Source organism: Schistosoma haematobium, chromosome 5, assembly GCF_000699445.3.
Source record: "Schistosoma haematobium chromosome 5, whole genome shotgun sequence".
NCBI lineage: Eukaryota > Metazoa > Platyhelminthes > Trematoda > Strigeidida > Schistosomatidae > Schistosoma > Schistosoma haematobium.
Window position 1 is genome coordinate 12,139,547 of NC_067200.1, and position 22,639 is coordinate 12,162,185.

The 22,639-nt window shown below is 36.1% G+C and overlaps 1 protein-coding gene across 1 annotated transcript; it reads left to right on the top strand.

Annotated features, from left to right (window-relative positions):
• The first annotated feature begins 10,988 nt into the window (after window positions 1-10,988).
• On the top strand, window positions 10,989-19,451 carry CHMP4C (Charged multivesicular body protein 4C). Its single transcript, XM_051217495.1, has 5 exons — window positions 10,989-11,920; window positions 11,957-12,134; window positions 12,171-12,318; window positions 14,929-15,034; window positions 17,528-19,451. Exons 1-5 carry the CDS (start codon window positions 11,743-11,745, stop codon window positions 17,581-17,583), a joined length of 666 nt encoding a protein of 221 aa, XP_051064909.1. The 5' UTR covers window positions 10,989-11,742; the 3' UTR covers window positions 17,584-19,451.
• The last annotated feature ends 3,188 nt before the right edge of the window (window positions 19,452-22,639 follow it).

Sequence of the window (22,639 nt, forward strand, 5' to 3'; positions counted from 1 at the left end):
GACCCCTCTCAACCGGCGGCCTGCTTGAATATCTGGGCTACCTGTTCCTCCGATCTAAATATTTCATCAAGTTATCTGTCTTGTTTTTGTTTTAGCACATCACTATGTCTATTGTGCGCACAACCTATTCAGGCGCGTTTATGAAAAGTTTACAACCTTTCGCTATACGGGATACAAAAAGGTACAATCAGCGACATCATGGTTGCTGGTAATATGCATTGAAACAAATGAACAGTAATCAAATGTGGATTACCGAACTTCTAACATCTAACTGGTCATCATTCAAAATTTATCGTCACAATAGATCAAGGTATAAAAAAAGGAAACTTGTTGAAATACTTTATGCTGAGAATTCTATGTTGTACCAAAAATATAATGTTGAATAAAGCTTCTAATAATAATAATAATAGCCATAACAGGGGCTACGAGTCTAACCATCAAGACTATTTTGTAAATAACCATACACTTCACAGTAGGCCTGTACAATATTTTTTTTGGAATAAGACCTCTAGTGACACCTCTGTTGAAGCATATAGCCCAGGTTATTTCAAACCACATGCAAACCATAAATTTGTTTCCTCCGTACAGTTTCCATCACAGAGTACTCTCACCCTTTCCTCCTGGGTAAACTCCCCAATCAACTTCACTAGCTCATTTGATACACCTCCCACTAAGTCTAGCTATCAAAATACCGAGCTAATGAAGAACATTCAATCCCTCATTTCAAACTCATCTCACACCCGCGAGGGTTACGACGACTTTATCCGAGATACCCTCACCCATTTTAACTTAGTAGGTCACTTGCTTAATATATGTCTTATCAACGCTCGATCGATCTGCAACAAAAAGACGGATTTAGCCCTGTTTGTATCCATATATCAACCATCAGTTATTATGATATCTGAAGCATGGACTAACAGTAATATTTCTGACCAAAGTATATCTCTTGATAACTATTTCCTATATAGAAGCGACAGATTGAATGGACGTGGCGGAGGAGGCCTTATTTACGCTCACTCTAGCCTAAACTCACTACTATGTGATATGCCTGAACTAAACAAACTGAAGGATTCGGTGTGGATTATATTAAAGCCGTCGAATCCCGTTACCTTACTGCTCGGTTGTGTTTATTGTCAACCTAACGCATCAATAGATGAAATAGCAGTATTATCGGAGGTATTCACACTAGCATCATCCCTCTCATTCACAGGCAAGCTCATTTGTAATGAATTCAATATGCCCGAAATTTCTTGGCTGCCAGTCAAAGCGCCGAGACGTTATGAATCATTTATTGAATGTCTAGAGCTCGGACAATGGACTCAGTATGTCGATAGCCCTACCAGACATCAAAACATCTTGGACTTAGTCTTTACCAGTGGCCTCATCCCCAATACTTTGTATATTGGAAAAAAGTTCCCAGGTAGTGATCATAACATTGTCATATGCAGCCTTAATGTAAAAACCACAACCGATAGAAGTAAAACCGTAACACTTCGTAGAAACTATCGCAAGGTTGATTGGAATAACTTCCACTATTACCTAAGAAGCACTGACTGGAGAACTTTCTTTACCTCAAACAATACTGACACATTAACTAATATATTTTATCACAACATCAAAAGTATCATCAACAACATCGCACCTTTAGAATACTGTAAACCTACGTTCTCCAAAGATCTCTATATACCGGTCAGTACAAGAAGGCATCTTCAAAGACATTGTACTCGATTCCACAACTTAAATGACTTTTCCTCTTTAGTAACGATGGCAGAAATACTTGTCCGAACAGAGGAAATAAGTATACAAAAAGCAGTAACACAGGAAAAACGTGCAGTTGAACTTAATAATAACTCCTCTGCACTCACCATACTACTCCAAAATAAACTTAAACGCTCTAAATCGAGAGGGAGTATATTCATTAAAGGCAAACAAGTATACGAAGATCCCAAACTTGTCACAGAATTATTTAGTGAACGTTTTTGTTTCTCACTAACTAACGAAAAACCATTTAATGATTCAGAACCAATCCCAGTAACTCCCTGTGAAATTACTAATGTAGAATTCAGTGTACAAAATATCTCCAAGGCAATCAGTACATTGAAACACTCCTACACTGATGGACCAGATGGTATTCCATCTAGCATGCTAAAACGTGGAGGTGATGATGTGTTTTGCTTCTCAAACTATTCGCGATATCACTCTCTTCAGCGTGTTACCCTACTGCCTGGAAAACTACACATATCATTCCCAAAATTAAAACAGGACCTGAAGCAAACGTTGAAAATTACCGGCCTATAAACATAACTTCAGTGGTATCCACAGTGATGGAAAAAGTAGTTAAGGCGGCTGTAGTCCAACATCTACTAACTAATAATCTCATCTCGACCTCCCAGCATGGATTTCTTAGGCCCAGATCATGCGATACATGCCTAGTAGACTGCCTGAATGATATAACTCTGAAACGAGACAGCGGACTCCTTGTATCAGTCCTATTCCTAGACTTTAAGAAAGCCTTTGATAAGGTCCCACACAAAAGGTTACTCGTCAAACTAAAGTCCTTCGGAATACACAACCCACCGTACTCATGGTTTGCTTCGTTCTTAACAGAACGTAAACAGATGGTAAAGTACAATGATTGTCTCTCGTCCCCTAGACCAATCACCAGTGGAGTCATCCAGGGAAGCGTATTAGGTCCACTTTTGTTTCTTATGTATATAAACGATATATGTAACACCATAGAATTTGGGAAACCATACTTATATGCTGATGATCTCAAAATAGTATACAGCTATAAGCCTGAGACACTAAGCGAAAGTGTATCCCAGATCCAAAAGGACCTCAATAACTTGACTATATGGAGTGAAAAATGGCAATTACCATTTAACCTCAACAAGTGCGGGATCATGCACTTTGGGAAGCATCCCTATAAACCGCAACTTCACTTAAATGAAAGTAGAGTCCAAAAACTCGAATCAGTACACGATTTAGGAATTAATTACACAGGAAGCCTGAACTTTGAAGAACATGCCTCCCCTATTATTTCTAAATCTAGATGGCTAATTGGTTTTATAATGAAAAACTTTTTCACAACAGAGGGTAAACTTACTCTCTACAAAATATGTGTACGACCCTCCCTTGAATACTGCTCTTTTGTCTTCTCAAATATGAATATCGCAGACAAGATAAGAGTAGATGTTCAAAGACGTTTCAGACGTCAACTACTAGGATGTAACTCGAATCTCGATTACACAGACAGATGTAAGCATCTATCTTTAGAACCTTAATGGCACCGTAGGCTAAAAAACAATTTAATATTTCTCTACAAAGCGATATATGGGCTCTCCTTTCTAACCTCCTGCCCGACTATCACCCACAACCCAGCCTATAGACTTAGAAACAACGCATATACACTACTTACCGTAAAACACCAAAAACAAATGCGTTGTAAGTTTTTTACAGTACGGTATAGTTTATTGTGAAACAGACTGCCAATGCCTATCCGCAACTGTGATACGTTTACCAGATTCAAAAAGCTAATAACCCTATTTCTAGACTCCAAAGAGCTTCAACATTTCCTTGAACTCCCGCCCACCAATAAGGCACTTTATTACGAACCGCCTAGTATCTAGAAAGAACAAGATTATAACAAATTCGATTGTTACTAATACGAATATAACCAGATCACAGAATATATGGCTTATCCTTCCCTATTATTCATTGTTTATTAATCATGGTCTTATGCTCCCAACCCAAATCTCTCTACAGGTTAAATGTACATTATTCTTCCTAAAAGTCATGCCTTTTTTTCTACTGCAAGTAGACAGATAGCTCAATCTTATAGATGCTGATCTACTAAGGCCGATCATACAAAGCTCAAAATTTGGCCACAAAGTCATGTGAGTTTCTCAATGTTTTATTTGTCTTACCCTGAATCTTTTTTTTCTTTTTTCTTTCTACAATTTTATACCCTCTCATATCTTTTGATTTGCTATTAGTCCTTACTTCTTTAAACCATTAGTTATTTTCATAGCAGTGTGATATACTATATGGACATCTAACCCAAAAAAGACTTTTCAACTATCTGATTTGCTTGTAACATGGACCTAGTAGAGACAGTGTATTCCAACTATGGGCTTTGATTAAAGCAGTATTCATACTTACCACAAATGTGAGAGAGCCTAACATCACAAAAGGAGGGAGGGTGGCGTTACTGACCAGCAAACATGATGGTGGGGAGATAAATTCAATCCAACTAAGTCTGTAGGGCAGAACATTTTGTTTAATTACGGCTCCTTATGGTTTAGTGGGATGTCATGGACTTATGGCATTGATGCTGATTTATCACGCGAAATACCTCTTTATATCGTGTTACGAACGTTGAATTGGTTTCACTCCCTACCCAGTAATCCTATTACAAGCAAACTAGACAATTCGCTAATATACGAAGCCTACTCAAGACCCTATAATACCTGAAAAAACGAAAGGGGCTCTAATAGCCTCGATAATAAAAGGAAGATAGCCAGTTGTATATCACAATACTGTTTCCAGCACTATATTTTATTTTATAATCACATATAATCTTATACTCTCAGCTCTTTTCCGAATCGCCTCCATTTGTCAGTTGTATGTCCACTCACACCTTGCTAACGCTTATTTTCTTTAACCTATTAAAATGCTCTTTATTAACAAATACCTTAATAAAAGAAAATTAGACTGAGTAATCATACCTTAAACATTCCTTCATGAATATTGGCAACTCTGCCTCTCGTGTTTTCTTTTACTTGCTCCCTCTTTCAGCCCCCTTGATATATGGAACGGGTGACTTTATCCTGCACCATCCTTAAAGCCTTGGGTATCCCAAAGGGACATAAGGTCGCGATTTCTTACCTTCAATGGACCTATCCTTGACCATCAGTCGCACATTCGCAACGCAACCTTCATGAAGCGCGCCAACTGTAGTACTGATTAAAACCATCTACATTCATATCTTTTAAATTATCAACCCAGCTATGTAATTTTATACAGTGTATATTGTATCATTTGTATCAATTTGATCTTGCCTGTAAACTGGCATGCCCCATGTAACAAACTGTTATTTGAGAGTAAATTATTATTATTATTATTATTATTATTATTATTAATTCATACGGGATTCATATAAGCAGCAGAATCATGTACGAAATGAATCATCGATCGGTATTAACACCATATCCGATACAACTGAAACTAAAATCCAGATTCATTATATATATTTTACGGTGTTGCGTAAAGTTTCTGAACACCTTATATTAAAACAGAGAATCCTTGGTATACCATAATTCTACAAATCTTTCTTTTAATAAATTGATGGAGTTTCTTTCATTACAAAAGGTCTGACGTTTCAATATCTCACCAGGATTGTGTCCACTATCCTCTCTAGCTCATCAAATTTTGAAGTCACAATGAAATTAATAGAACGTTTTTAACTTCCTCGTGAAATTTTCCACCTGAACATTTGCCGCAATTGTTCATCGTGCCTACAAGCAGCCAAAAGTCCAAGCAAGTGTGAACCGCAACAATGAGAAAAGCCGAATGGACCCTGGGAGAGGCTGCATGCATACTTCGCCGGTCCAAAACGGGGAAGAATGTATCTAGTCATATTAGACGCGCTCACAAAATGACCACAAATCTACGCCATGGTGAATTGCACAGCCAGTGAAACAATCAGCAAATTATCCGACCTGTTTAGCTGCTTTGAAGTTTCGCAGACGTTAGTGACCGATAACGGCTCACAATTCACTGCAGAATCATTCAAGCACTTCTGCAACGTTAATGGCATTATTATTATTATTATTATTATTATTCACAAACATCTTATGGGTACATAAGTGTTGTGAAGAAACCATTTCGGGTTTCTTCAAAAAAAATGCAATAATACACATTTTTCAATAATGTCAGCATTCTGCTTGTCATTAAAAAAAAATTTGAGCAATAATAGTAGAATATTAATAATAATAAATCGGGTCTGTGCAATTTAGAAGAATATTGAATTGGGTTTAAAGAAGGAAATGGAGGAAATAAGGGAATAGAAATAAAGGAGACGTGAAATACGCAAACAGTCTAATAGGCGTGTTTACGAACACAGAACAAGAATAAACGACTATGTTTGTATCGTCAAATTAGTAACAAAAACAATTAAGAAAAAATAACTTATAATTGCAGTAAGATATGACGCTAGAATAAATGTTTGTGCAGTCATAGTTTGCAGTGATGTGATGAAAGTCTCAATCGAGTGAAAAGGATAATAAAATATCAATATGTATGAGACATATATGCATAGTGAAGATAAAACAGGTCTGAGAATTTAATTTAAGTGTAACACAAGTTATTGTTTTAATTACAAACTTCGTAATCTTAAGAATATTTATTTAGAGGGAAAGAATGGAGTGAAAAGAAGTGAACACCTAGTGAAAAGTTTTGGTCCATGATAAGAATAATAATTGTGCAATGAATATCAACCTCAGAAGGAAACCAGCAATTGCAAAAATAAAATAAAAATCCGTTAAAGCACTCGGATGAATACATTTAGATTTATGTAATAGTATACAGAGTGAAACCAGATATTAGTATAAATATTTGTGCAATAATAATTAAGATTGATGCTATGAAAGTCAAAATTGATTTTAAAGGACAATCTGGAGTTAAATATGTTTAGAAGGATAAGAAGATACAAAAAGAATATCTAATGTGTCAGGGAACTAATAATCATACTAATAACGGAAATAATGATAAACACGAACATAATCAGATTTCATATATTAAGATAAATAAAAATAAAATAGATGTGGAAAGATTTAAAGGTTTTATTTTGCTTTTCAAGCAATTAAATGGATGACGGACCTTGTTTGTATAAATCATTATTGAATACATTGATATTCAATAGGTGACATAATCCACTTTCGGAAAGAAAATCGTCAGGGAGACTTTTGAACTGGGTTGTAGTTTCACTGCAACGGAGGTTCACTGGCAGTCTATTCTACATGGTTGAGTAGCGAATAAGGAAAAAATTCTGACGTAAGTTTGTGTGGGTTCTTGGAATCGCTAGAATATTCTCCTTATTGCGTAGATTGTGGGATGATATCATAAGGTATGAAGGGGTGGATACCGAAGAGTAGGAAATACCGTTAATAAGCCGGTAGATAAAGACAAGATTTAATTTGATACGTCTGATCCAAAGAGGTTCTAATTTGAGTTGTTGACATCTTTGGTAATAGTCTTTGTTATCGGAATACCCCAGAATAGCTTTGGTGAACTTTCTTTGAACACCCTCGATTCTAATCAGGTCAGTATGTCTACAATTACTGTAAACTAAAATACCATATTCAAGAATGGGTAAGATACATCTTCTGCATAGTAACAATCTCGATTCGATATTATGGAAGTTTATCATTATCAATCCGATCAGCTTTCTAGCTTTGGATACTTGAGATATAATGTGCACATACGATCTCCACCGTATCACCCTCAACCAAATGGCCAGGCAGAGCGCTTCGTGGATACATTGAAAAGAGCAATTCTGAAAGGGGGAGGAGAAGGGACAACCGGGCAGGTGATCGCAAAATTTTTAACATCCTACAGATCCACCCCGAACCCGAATGTTCCAGACAGCAAATCTCCCGCAGAAGCCATATTTGGGAGGCGCATTCGAACCGTCTTCGATGCCATGTTGCCATCCAAATTAGTGGATTAGCGCAGTCAAGATCCAAGTATCCGAAACTTCAGTGTCGGCGACAAAGTTTACATTAAATCCTACATCGGGAAGAACCGATGGGAGCCGGGCGAAGTTGTGCAAAAACTGGGAAGAGTACTGTACAGAGTTCGAGGAGCTTTTGGGACATGTATACGTCACACAAATCAAATCCTTAGGGACAAAAGAACGGTGCAGACTCGAAGTAACCGGCCGATTTTTTCGTTAGATTTAATCTTAGACGCACCAATGCAACAAACGCCCAGGAACATTGAAAATAAGCCTTGGACAAGGGAAACGACAAGAATAATAGGACGCCGTCGCAACCCAGTTATCAAACTACAAGTAGATCCCAGAAACAAATCTTATTCGGGAGAGGTGTTGGTTCGGCTTCCGGAGAACTTCAACGGAGCCTCCAGAGGCCCAAAAAGGAGCCGAAGGGCCCCGGCCAATCAGGGTATGATGGAACGTTCGAGAATTCCAGCGTGGCGTGCTACCATTGGTCGGTAGCATAATATGACGTTAACGGATTGGCTGAAATAAGATGTTGATTTAAAAGACGCCAACATCTATAAATACCCTTGATTTCCTGTACTATAAGGAACCTTGGGATAAAGTGTTTTCTCTCATACTTGTGTCTTCTCTCTCGGGAGTTCAAGTCGCTGTGTAGTTCTAGTCTGCGGGTTACGGGAAGAGCTTAGGATTCGTATATAGCGTTCAACCTACACGACTTATCAACATTAAAATAAAGATGTCTAGAAGTAGCAAATGGATGTTTGTACCCTATACCACTCACCCAAGCAGTAACTGTGCGTCGAGGTGAGAGTCACTGCCGGTCACTAATATTATACTACTGCTAAATGTTTGTTGTTATGACAGTAGATGTACCCGCTGAAGAATCCATTGTTTAAGTTTATTCAGCTTATTTCATTTATTACCATTATCCATTCAGTAACACTCAAATGTATCGTTTTGCATGGTTTTTTACGTTACCATACAAAATTTGTCTTTCGTAAATGAATTTCTTGATAAACTCGACTGAGTTAAGGCATTCTGTTCTATCAAATTCATGTCTGTTTATAATAATGGCAACTTTGCATATTTCACATGATAAAGCATCTTATCACAACAACCTCCTATCCATTAAATTCAAAGTAGTCCACATTAGGCATACGTTGGTCCACGTCAGACCGATCTTCATAAGTGTCTGTTACTGTTATGAAGAAGAAAAGAAAGTATGAATTTGGTGGACTTAAATTCGGATGAATTAGTCCAGATTTTTCAGTTTATATACATTTTGCAATTAGTTATTGCATTTAGTTTTATAACCCCTAGTGTACAACAATTTCCGAGTTCATAAGCTGTTTCTTGACTTGTTAATATATCATACTGTCAGTTTGAGTGACAATTATTGCTCCGTTATATATCGTTTGGCCACAGAAAACTGGTAGTCCTGGCTAAAAGTTAACAAAATTTAGATTAGATAGTTGGGCAATTTTTCCACACTGATCATTTTGTTTATTTTTTACTTGTTCACTTGAATTTCTGAGGTTTGAGCAAATGAGACTGTCATTGTAAAAAATATACCATTGCTGATCTAACAGATTTCCATTTCATATCACCCAAAATGTATGATACATATAGAAAGGCTGAGTTAATAGTTGTTTTTAGATCTCCCATAGACTAGCTGCGATAACCCGACTTCTTCAGGAATACGATCCTTATTCAGTCTTCCCAGAAGCGTTTATTATTCGAAAGAGCTGTAGCCAAAATAAATTGTTCCTACAAAGAATACGAACGTTGATCTATGAGAGTGAAATGATAATAGTTAACTTAGGATAAATTAGGCACAACGTAGGTTTACAAATGAGATACTAACCCATCGGGGTTATTACGAGGCTTATGTCAATAAATTAGTAAAATCTTATAACTGAATGTTCACAGAGATGTAAGTACTAGGCATTAAACAGAAATCTATTATACGATAATGAAATAGGTCCACAGTTGTTCTAAAGTATCCGAAACAATGTGTTTATTATCAGTTGCAACCTTAATGAACGAATACACTACGAACATGGTGCAAGTATGAGTAGAAGCTTAACAGCTGTGCCATACAAACATGGAGCCGTAAAGAAAGAGAAAAAACGAAGGGGTTATGGCAAACGATTAAGAGTCGTCGAATAAGCCTATTGCTTCACAGTCGGACAGACTAGAACATTGTAGTGTTTGTACTAATTGATGATTCATTTGTACTTGATTGCCCACAGATTACGAATTACAAATATAATACGTTCATTTGTGCTCATCTAGTTCTCCCTGCCTTAGATTGCACTATTTCGGGAATTCCTAGTTGGTACATTAATTCGAATACGTCTAAATAATAAAGGTATTTTAGGTCAGCAGAAATAACCAAAACTAGTTATTATCACAAGCATAAGGTTGAAACTATTAGTCTAAAGAGTAGAGAGCATAAAGAACAGCTTCAAAATCATCGAACGGTTCCCTCAACTCCAATCCTAAATAGCCTGAGACAAACAGAATGTTTTGTCCTGATAAAATAAGTGATCTGAAATAATCCCATTCATTTTCGGTGTTCGTCAGTTATTTCCAACATTACGAATATGTTTTTGGCCAACTCTTAACCACCTGTTCAACTTGTTACAAAGTCAATGTCTTTCCTCTCATTATGTTTGCGCCTTTTACAGGGATAGTTTAGAAAACAAAAATCTGACTTCAATTAAATTATATGAATGATTGCTGTCGAAATATACATCATGACTATTCTCGTATATTTTTGTCGACTACTTTTAATTCCCCTATTCACTAACGCGGATTAAGCCAAATACGAAAATGGACGTTCGAATACATAAATTTTGCACACTCACTGATGAGGCGAAGGAAGCGAAGTGAGTGAAGCGAAATGACGCGCTGCAGAGAAGGCGTGTGGGCCAACTCGATTTAGTCAAGCGTTAATCAATATTTACTGCCACAGAAAAGTGGGCCACAGATCTGAATTGGTCGTCTACAACTATTTGACGCCCAGTGATCAGTCTTTAGACGTAGGGGTACATTCAACATGTCAAAATACTTGACTCAAATTCCCGGTCGTTTCACCAAACACACAAGTTTATACCCAAAGACCCGATTTCTTCAACCCTGAAGATGACACAGGTATTCAGTGTTTGACAACGCTTCTACCAGTAACACTTTCTAATATGATTCGTTCCCACCCACAGAAATCAAAAGACAGAGTCGAGGAGATCGGAAGAGTGTATTTGGCGATAACCAATAAATCGGAATTCTCTGATCTAATCTGGCTAGCAATCTCAGTAGCAGTTGAGCACAGCGTTACCAAACGTGATCTGGTACGGATGCATGACCGAGCGTCTTCAACTAGTTGGGTCCAATAAAACATGTTTTCAGCATCCAATGTCGAAAGCTTACAGAGTTATTTATTTTGGGGATTTATTTACCGCTACAACCCCTTCACTGAACAAGCGACAAACACACTCATCAGCAATTTTTCGTATTATGTGGTTACAGATGCTTACTTTATTCCAGTGATCAACTGCACGGATATTCAAACGGAAAACAGTAGATGGCTCCCATCTCCTTCAGAAAATTCCGAAAGCGTTGTCGTCTTACAACATGTGTGTTTCAAAGTTTTTTTTATTGTTATGATTTAGGCGTTACTTTCCAAAAACTTTTTTCTGGAGTCTTTCATTTGAGCCTTGTAAGGTGTGGCAATTTCAGCTTAAGTTCTTTCTTGGTTATTGACCACTTGTGACTGTGCATGAAGTTACCTTAATTAAAAAAATGCTTGTACGTGACAACTAATCTTACTATTCGAATATAAAGTGAATCCACCACGACACTTGCTACTGGGATGCTAGCCGTGTCACACATAGTGTCTTCAAGGAAGTAGACAAGATGCTGAACAGCCATATATATTGGACTTCACGCGACCTTGAAACTGTTCAGACTTCGGAGACAAGGCGGGTCAGCGTAACCTTGAGATGAGTTCCTTATCGAAATTTTTCAAGTCTAAGAAGAATGATAAACCAGAGACTCAAACGGCAATTCATAAGCTTAGAGAAACACATGAAATGCTTACAAAGAAGTCAGCCTTTCTGGAAGGAAAGGTTGATGAGCAGATAGCTTTGGCCAAAAAATACGGTCTTAAAAACAAAAGAAGTAAGATTTATTAGTCTGAATTATTTAATTTATTAGTGGCACTTCAGGCTTTGGCTCGCAAGCGTAACTACGAGAAGCAATTAGCTCAGATTGATGGAACTCTCAATACAATTGATAGTCATATCGAAGCTCTCGAAAATGCTGGAACAAATGTCGAGGTTCTTAATGCCATGCGATATGGGTCAAATGCCTTAAAAAATGTCCACAAAAACATGTAACTGTTAGTGTGTTATGATATTTATGCTTTTAGGACTGCTGATGATGTACAGAATATTATGGATGATATACAAGAACAACGAGATACGTGCCAGGAAATCTCTAATGTAATATCCACCCCTATGGGTCTAAATGCAGACTACGATGAAGATGACCTTCTTCGTGAACTTGAAGAGCTTGAGGTAACTCACGGCTGTGTGGCTTGTTAATTTAAAGGCTTAAATCTTGTTTATAATTTTGTTTAATTTTTAAGTTCATTTGTTTTGTATGCCCTGTTTGGTAGATTGGCCTTCTAAATAAACAACCACATACGTTTTACTTAAGTCGAGGACAGGTGTACTTATGTGTTAACATTCGTACGGTTTTTCAAAGTCTTATTAGTAACATTGGGTTAGTGTTAGGGTTGGAAACCGCTTATAAAGGAAGGTCAGTGTATCTCACTTAATGGTTGGTGGACAATTAAAGTGGTCTTCATACATACAATAGAAGTGTTGAAAACGTGGTTTTCAAAGTGGTGCTACAACTATCCAAAATATTTCAGTAATTCATTTTGATTATATTTTGGAGTTTTGTGGATTAAATCCAATCTCCATCCATTTACCTAACTGTGGATAGTTGACCATTATGAAGTATCAAGTATTTCACTACTGATTTCATCATTTGGTTCTCACTGTTAATACCTTTGTGCTACATTCCATTCTCATTCCCAAGTATATCACACTTTCTTGTTGAAAAACTACATTTAGACTCCGTTCACCAGATTACTATTATGGAGCTGTTATTACACGGGCTAAAGTTTTGTTAAGTATTAGTGGCCATCAAGGACATTGCATGTTTGCAGAAATAAATATTACACCAGGTTTACTCATGCATCTATTCATTGTTCAAATATAACTATTTGTAAAGGTTCACATTGTTTTTGCAGCTACTCCATCATAACGATAGGCGTAGTGAAGTGCAGCAATGTAGTTATAGGTTAAAATGTCTGAAACTACCAAGAAATAATGAATTTTATCCAGTCAAGTGATGGTCAAACATGTTGCTTTAAAAGGCAATATGGTTTGATAATACACCAGTACTTAGCTTTTTTTATTGTTGTGGATGCATTCAGCGACACCAGTTTGGCGTCGACTTCTCGAACTAAAATATCCGACGTTTAACTGTGTTTTAATCTGACCAGCAGTCTGTACTAGCCACTCGATTTCCGTTCATTTTAACTTGGTCTAATTGAATCAGCTCCTAACACAATAATGGTATACATTACCTTGTAAAATTTTGCAATGTTTGAAATTTGCACTTATATAATGGTGATTTTCCGCAGACATCTGTAATGAGTCACTGTTATTACCTCGTTAAGATCCATTTCCTACTCTCCAACGCCTTTATTTCAGGAAGTGACATACATTGTGGTCGCCGGCTTTACAAGTACTATTTATGTTCGAAGCGAAATTGATAGTTTGTAGTGACGAATGTTTCTCTCAAGCATGAGCCTCATTTCATTTAACCCTGCATTTTTCATAACCCTGAAATAAAAAACGTCAACCTATATATCTTGGTTCAAAATCGTGATTTCTTCCTCCTGGCTATGTATTTGCAAAAGTCAGTCAGCCAGAAACAACGTAGAACTTCGTACGTACGTACATCAGTTCGAGTTGCTAAACCACATTAGCACAGAGATGCAGTTGTCGATTCAAATCCCATAGTGGTAGAGGTAGTAAGAGTATGAGCAGTAATCGGAAGCATTAGGGTTTAAAGATGTTATTCAAAGAGTATAATCCAGTGAAATAAATTTGGAAAGCGAAACAAAAGGACACGAATAGATCACTGTTCTCAGACTCTAGTGGAGTAAGACTACATTGAAATGTAGCTGATTCCCTTAAATAGTACAATCTGATTCAGTATACCGTGGACCTGATAGATGAACACATGGCAACACTGTGTTGTCAGAAGCCAAATCTCTTTATTCGAGAAATGTAGGGCTGACTCAGGATACTTTTTCTACAAGGTTCAATCATCGGCATTGAGTATGTAGGTCATAAAGAAAAAAAGCAGGATTGGATGGAGTAAGTGAAAATATGGGAATAAAAAGAAGTCTAACTGTAGAACATTAACGTTTACATCATTAAATTACCGACCATGGTTTTGCAGGAGTAATTTTACAATACGCATTTATTGTTCATAAGATGTTATATTGTATCCCAAAAGATAAAGGAGGTTGCACAGAAGAAACGGTTCGAGAAAAAATATAGATTCGTGGAATAAGTTAATTGAAAAACTTAGGATCTTAAAGGGTAAAAGGAATAAATGCATCTTATCTACCACTACGAACGGTTCTGAGTTTTGTTACCCAGTCTTTAATTATTGGTTACAAGAACCACATGGACCCCAATTAAGCAACCAGGACCTACCTACACGGTCTACACCAACATTCATAGATTAATGCCATGTTTTTGTGTTGACTTGCTCGTATCTCTTGCTCAACCTACTATTCCATCTGTAACTAAATACTTTTAAACTACGAATCTTTTTTTATGAATGTGGTTTTACAGCAAACATAGCTTAGTAAATTAAAGCACTCAACTTTCAACTATTGTGAATTCAAACCTTTCTCCATCTGCCTCAATTTATAAAGTTGGGTAAGTATCATTGGCCTTCACACAAACTGCACAGTTGAAACCTTATGTCAAACCATGTAATCTATAGTCCTATTTCTATCGCTTTTGTTACAATTCATTACTTTATTAAATTACATCATAGTCAGTATTAAAAAAATTTGTTTTGTTTACTTAAAGGCTGATGGTGTTGAACAAAAATTGCTGGATATTAATCGGATACCTCAATTGCCTAATGTCCCAGATTCTGATTTGTCAATACCTGTAGCATCCAAAAGTGCATCAAGTAAGCTATCAGAAAGAGTTTTTACACTTTTTTTATTAACGTGCTATACACTTAAATACTTTGAAGATTTTGACAAATCAGTACTTAAGTTAACGTTTAAAAGATTATCTTTTAGAGAGATGAATAGAATAAAGCTGAAATATGAAGATCAAGCAGTCAGAAATACGATCTGTCCAGTTAACCTGAAAACAGCTAATGAATGAATAATTTATAATGTTAGGATTTTGGTCTTAGGATCTGGACGCAACTTCAGTCAGCTTTATGCAACGTAGAACTTGATGCGATTGTTCACTGGTTCAAGTTGACACACTGTTAGCATGCTGAGAGAATTTATCGAAGCATTCCCAGAATAACAAAGGTAGTAACAGTGCCAGTGATAGTAGAAAAGATTACATATAAAGAAAATAAAAAGGGTGTAGAGAGATTTCCGGATCCATGATCTGAGAGTGGATAACGAGTGAATGCAGTTGTGCTATTGCGAATAACTAAGCTATGTTACTCAAAGTCCCTGAGCATTGGTTTCAATAGCTGCGGGGACTGCAACTTGGTAGTGTGCGTCTACCTACATGGATCAGTTCGATTGTCAATAACTTCATGGACTGATTGCACGTCTTGGCTTGGTCACCCTTATTCGTCCTGATTGGATCGCCTCTATAAATTAACTTTACCGGTAATAGTTCATTTAAAGATGAATAATTTCATTGGATTCCGTAAATTCATCGAGAAAGCTAGTCTTCAACTCGATGATCTCAGAATAAAATCAAATGATTGTTTTGCGATTCCTAATTCATGATAAATACTTTAATATCAGTGCTGAACTAGTAAAAAATAACATTAAATTATTTGAATTACTAGGTTTACTGGTAACCGAATACAAAAGATTCAAGCACCAAAAAAATGTTCAAAATACAACTCTCCTGTCTCTTTAGTAGTTTAAAATAAAGCACACTTGTCGGAGATGAGGCGTTCATTATCACTATACATTACATCTTTAAGAAGAGTGAATTCGTGAACCCTACTTATATTGATTAATATGCTTAAATATACATAACTAGGGAATGTTTCATTTATGGAAGAGTGCACAAAGTAGATTTCTCTTCGAAGATTACGTGAATAATATCTTTGATATTGAAGCTAAATTAGCGTTATTGTGAATGTTAAAGGTTCTTTCACCTAAGTGAATCCATTATCCAGACTGACGGTTAAAGTAACTTAATCAATTGAACAGCTTCATATTGAAATGACCAATCAGTTGCAAACTTCATTCACGTTACCGTAGTGTACAGTACTATAGCAGTAAGACTTCCCAAAAACAATCTTATTTTAGTATGTGTAGCACTATCAAAAGAAAAGGCCATTTTCAAGACCCTGTCTCCCGGGAACTATGTAGAAAACTTACTATATTCTTCATAACTTTAGTGATTCATCGGCGGAATTTTATCGTAGACATATTGTCTAATATACCTTTCCTTAACAATAGATGCGGATCTTAACAACAGGGGTAAAAGGCAAATAAAAATGAAAGTATCTACTTCATTTTGAATGGTCCTAAGCCATATCACCCAGCGTTTCCAACCTCTGATCTCACTTATCACGCCGACCCCAATTAGGTAGACATGACTTCGACCCACAGTCAGTCACTTCTCGAAATGATATGACGTCTTGGTTTGGCCGATCACTGCTTTCTACTAACTTCTATATTATTTAATTTCGCTCGTTGTAGTAGACGGTGGTCAGGTATATGTAACACATTCTAACCATCCCAGTCGATGAGAGTTCACTGTAACTTCATCATCCGACATACCATCTTTATTCTTGTAACTGTGATTGCAGATTAGAGCGCAGCGAATTATCGATCGGACCGAAGACGCGTAAACACGTAAGAACGGCCTAGAGTCCTGATTGGTCCTGCTCCCCTGTCTAGCCCAGCCAGTTTAGTCGAAAACGCAAGTCTCATCCTCTAAGATATGAATCATCATATTTCAAGCATACTGAGTTTTTATACCAATCAAACCAACCACAACGTACCAATAAAATATAAAACAACATTTGTACAAGAATTAGCCAGATGTGGCTGTGAATGAGGGAGGTAACGATTAACAGACAGGGAATAATTCATGAGTGGTAAATCGTATAATAATCGTTCATAGGTCAAAATAAAGCTCATAATAAGAGGGAGATGAATATGAACAGTTTAGTTACATAACAATTATACGATAGAAATATACTCAGAATATTGGTCCGTAAATGGATCCCAAAAATTACCATTTATTATTCTATCGGGATACAACAACTCTTTACCCTATAGCTTACGTCAGTATTACTCGATTGTTTCCCAACACATAAGCAATGCTTCAAAGATGTCTATGATCAAAAACCTACGATTTATACGTATCTTCTGCTTCCATAGACCCTATTTCACAGCCATACAGTTAGCACAGACTATATAAAATCGATATATCCATGAGGATTTCCTTTTCTCCTTTTATTTAGGTAAGAAAGCAATTGAAGATGACGATATTGGAGCACTTGCTGAATGGGCTAATTAATAATTACATTAATAACACCTCATAATCTTTTTCTAAATCATTATTATCAAGTGTGTTCGTTTATCATCTACAGTTTGAATTGTTCTCTGTTCCCATTATTATGACCTGCCTCGTGTTTTGTTTATTCTATAATGTTCAATAAGACCAGTTTTTTTAAAAAGCAATGATGATAATAATGATTCCCTGCTTCTTTTTTTTTAAAATAGACACCTTCACATTTGTACTAATCTTTGTGTATAATCAATCTCTGCTTCATTTTTCACTTAAAAAAAAAAGAAATGAAAACAGTCTAATCTCCTTTTTCTTCTCTACTCAATTACATTTTCTATGTGTAAATTCGTTTCACTTGAAAAAGATGCACTGTATTGTACTTGTACTACTACTACCACCACCGCTGCATTGTATTGAATGGTTTATGTGTTATACTTATTGTAACATTCAAGGTGTTCTACTACTACTACTACTACTCAAAGTATTCAAGATGAAATACATTGAAAGTGTTTAATTCTACTAACTTATTGATTCTAGTTCTTGGAAGAAGAAGAAGAAACAGTTAGATAAATAGATATTTACTAATATATATTTTTTTCTTATACTACTCGATGCATGATGTTTAGCATCAATAATAAATAACATAGTCTGTTGTTACATATATTTTTTTAAACTGGTGAGATGATTTCAACCCCACAACGTTCTCGTTACTTTTCTTACATACATTTATAAATTTTTATCAATAATAGCCTATTTATATACAATATATGTGTGTATACCTGTTGCTAATATACACAAATGATTTGTTATAGCTTAATGCTAGAATTTTCTTCTCTTCTGTTGGCTTTTTCTATCAATCTACCTTTTTTTCTCTCTTATTGTGATTAAAATTAAAGATAAACGTTTTAGTTACTACCATTTAAATATTTATATTGTGTGTGTGTGTATGTATGTATGCATGCATGTATGGGTGTATATGTAATGTGTAAAAAAGGTTGGATTATTGAATAGAACAGTAAAGAGAACATTAGTTAGATAAAGGATCCTACAAATGATTAATTAATTTTGGTCTGGATTATGATTGTGTCAATATTCTAATGATAATCTAATTGTAATTTGATTCCATGTATGAACAATAACAACAAAAGCAATACTCTTGGAATTAATTTCTTATTTAAAACAACCTAAATACAATTAATTTTCTATATATTTTTTTTCAAAAGAAAATTGTCACATTCTACATTCGTCTGATTAGATACAGAAGATTGAATTAGAAAACTATGGTAAAACGGAATATAAATATACACTACCCGTTGATATTTATATATTTTTCTATACTTTAAATATATTGGCTAAACCTTGACAAATTCCAGGAACAGCTTCAATCAATGATTTGTCTTCATTTTCACACTTCTTATATTAGCATTGAGCTAGCTTGTTTGCATAGATACTTAATATGTTTGGATACACCCTATGAGTAGTATTGGTTATATGTACGATAAATGAAATAAACATATTGTGAATTTAATTAACTAGAATGTCACTGACTGATATATTTTGAATGTGACCTAGGTGTAGTTTTATTGTATGAACTGATTACTGAAGAGTCCAATGATTTGATTGATTGACTCTATGATCATAGGATTAGTTAACCAAGCTTAAATACATTGACTGAGACACTAACTAAATTGGATAGATTTCTAAGTGTAATTCACCTTACTTCCTTGTTTTGTTTTCTTCCTGTGATTCTAGGACTTTTCGTCTCTCCGATTACTAATATGTAACGGCTATTTTTTGTATTCGTATAATTTCTTTAAGTGTTATGTACTTCAGTCGTCAAAGTATGTTACTGATAATATACTATTTCAATATGCGTGCTCAAACCAAGTGAACAGAGAACTTCATTGGTTAACCAAATAAATAATGTATGTACAATTCATTAATACAGACACATATCCCTCAATACATTTGGTCAGATTTCCAATCAATGGTGTACATCTGCCTCGGGAAGTGAAGTCGAATGTTGACCAATCGCATGCAATAATTAGTATATCGCTTATCTAATTTACCTAGCGTTGTGTATTTTCAATAACTGTAGTAATCACTAACTATAGATCTAAGTGATTAGATCACGAGTTACAGTTACACTATTATGTTTTACAAATCTTGTTGCCTCTCAACAGTTCGATGACTCTAAGTGCTTTTGTATCTTAAGCAAAGACAATGATATGATCCAACATCACAGTACATATAATATTCTGATGATCTTAGACTAACCAATGACAGGACGGATCAACTATAGACGATATTTAGTGTTGTGATTAGGGTGCAAATGTCAAACAAGGAACTTGCCGCTCAGTAATATCGAGTAATGTACATTCATAAGATAGTATTGTTCTAGTATAAAGAGAGAATTCCTAATGTACAATAAACCTTTCCGTAGTTTGACATGCTTTACTGAAGGAAAAATGAATTTATGAACATTGATTTAAGCATACCTGCTTTCTAGTAGATTCTAGTGACATTTACTCTATATTTGAATCAAATATGTTGCGCAAATGTTCTTGATGCAACTGTATCTTTCACTCAGCAGGATGGCTTAAAATAGTATGGTTTCCATTGTCTTCCTAGATAACATCGACGCCAGCACAAACCAAGGAAAGTATCCGAATAGGATGTTTTCATAGATGATTACCTACTGGGTTGTGTCAACATTCAGTGTGGTTGATCATCACTTAGGATCTGTCATGGCTTCAACTCATATTATTACGTAACCTTACCATGATCATTCTCTAAAGATACGAATCTTCCTGTGGTTTTTTCTAAAACAGGTGTCCTAAGTCTAAATTTATTTAAATCTTTCTTCAGAGTTTACTTGAAACCCCTTTTGTAAAGAAACTGGCATCATATTCTTTTACCTTAAGAATGATATCTCTCTTGGAAAACGTGCAAAAAGCAGCAACCAAAAACCTACTCAGACTAAAAAGTAAACCTTGCTCGTTTCTTGTAGATACCTAAGATTTGCAACTTGTGCAGTGCAGAAACAGAAGGAACGAGTCTTTCAAAATAAGACTTGATATCTACGTTACTTCCGTAGACCCCGACCGTTGTTGCTACCTTGACGTGGTGGTCGGGCTTGCCTATCGTGATGAAGCAACCGAGCTATACTGGCTGGAACAACCGTTCCTCAAGGTCCTACCATGTCAGACAGGTCGGTTGAAGAGCGGTAAGACTAAAAGCAACAAACCCAAGGTCCGAAGGCGAAGTCGTACTGCTGACTGTACAGAGGTGCGACAGCAGTAAGGTGTTTCCTTCAGACAACCAGCATGACAGCGATGCTGCCTTCCTATAAGGAGGGGTGGGGTTAGAAAAGGTCGACCCTAAAAATGCACACCTCACCTTACCTCACGGATTTCCGTCTCCGGCGGTAAGGCCCTTTGAAGAACGGAGCTAACACTTCAAAAACCTCCCACGAAAAGGCCGTGCGCGACCGGCCTCAAGCAGTTGTCCCTTGGGCACTGCGGTCACGCTCTCAGGTCACTGAGACCACTTCTAATCCAATTTCCTTTTCAGGTACCTCCAGAAGAACCCTTCCACGGTGTGGGCAACCGGGAAGTGATAACCGCCCTCATACCTCTAACAGCACGCAAGACTGACTACTTCCGTAGACATTAACGAATGTTACTCTGTCACCGTTTAATTACCTATCTGATTGCCAGTTAATGTATTCTCTTTTCAGATTCAGAAGGAACATAAAAAGTTGTTTTTTTACCTCTTTTTAACCAAGATCTTTTTAATAGTACTCAGATCACAACAAGCAAACAGCTCGCTACTTTTAAAGTATCTTATCCCACTGATTTAAGTCTGTCTTAAATTTTTCCGAGTTAATTGGTTTAAAACAGAGTAATAATTGAATTTTTTTAATTAGGGTCGTGAATCGATTAATGTTATATCATTATTGAAAATCTGAAAGCACTGAACGGCCATTTCATCCTAATATGAGACTCTTCAGTAATGCGCATTCACGATTCCGCCCATGAGATTCAAACTCAAAACTTTCAGTCTCGTATGCGAACGCCTAACCTCTAGTAATTGATTTCACCAATTAATTTTCTATATTATTTTTGAAATCATGAGTCAATTGAAGCTAGATCAACCTGGAAGCACTGGACAGCCTAGTATGGGACTCAGCAGTTCGCATCCACAATCCCGCCCCCGCGAGATTCGAATCCAGAACCTATCAGTCTTGCGGGTGAGCGCTTAACCATTAGACCACTGAGCCGGCATCCAACGGTGTTAATGTCTAACTTCAACCAATTCACGAAATTGCTGAAGAGTTCCATACTAGGATTAAACGACCGTTCAGTGCTTCCAGGTGTTCCATGGTGGTCTAACTTCAATTGACTCATAATTTCAACTATTGAAATTATTAAAATCTTCACAAAACCCCTTGTGATATATTATTATTTTTATCTGAATAGAAAAACATAATAATGATTAATTTTTCTAAACCTGTTACTAACCATTATATAGTTTTCTGTTTTTAGCAGACTTTACTAAAAATGCTGAATCATAGTCACGTATGAATGTTAGTTACAATTCAAACAAAATTAAAATTGTCACCAATCATTTCTAATTTAATGTAACTATTAGTCAAATGAAAATATTCACATTTCAAGGTTATGTCTAAATAGATCTATAGTACTTTATTTATAAGATGACTATTTTACAAATATTTATGGAGAATTAAATATATAACTCAGTTAACATTAGTCCCAGAGTGAACATCAACTCTGAGATGCAGGTACATCCAGCTGACAAGTCCCAAACAGAACGAAACGCGCGTTCTGGATTCCACTGCTAGCCACTATCCATCTTTGCTTATAATGCTTGTACATTAAGGCAATATCGAGGCATACGCACAGTATACACATATACCAATAAGAGACTGATCAATTTCAGTCCTAAAACATCAATGGGAAGATTCAAGCAAAACAATACCAAGTGGATTAACATTAGTTAGTTAGAAAGAAAACAACAGTTCAATCTATTGATGTGTATATTC

Coding starts and splice junctions, on each gene's coding strand:
- CHMP4C (XM_051217495.1), top strand. CDS start 11,743: ATGAGTTCCTTATCGAAATTTTTCAAGTCTAAGAAGAATGATAAACCA. Junction 12,135..12,170: donor AAAAATGTCCACAAAAACAT/GTAACTGTTAGT, acceptor TTATGCTTTTAG/GACTGCTGATGATGTACAGA. Junction 12,319..14,928: donor GTGAACTTGAAGAGCTTGAG/GTAACTCACGGC, acceptor GTTTACTTAAAG/GCTGATGGTGTTGAACAAAA.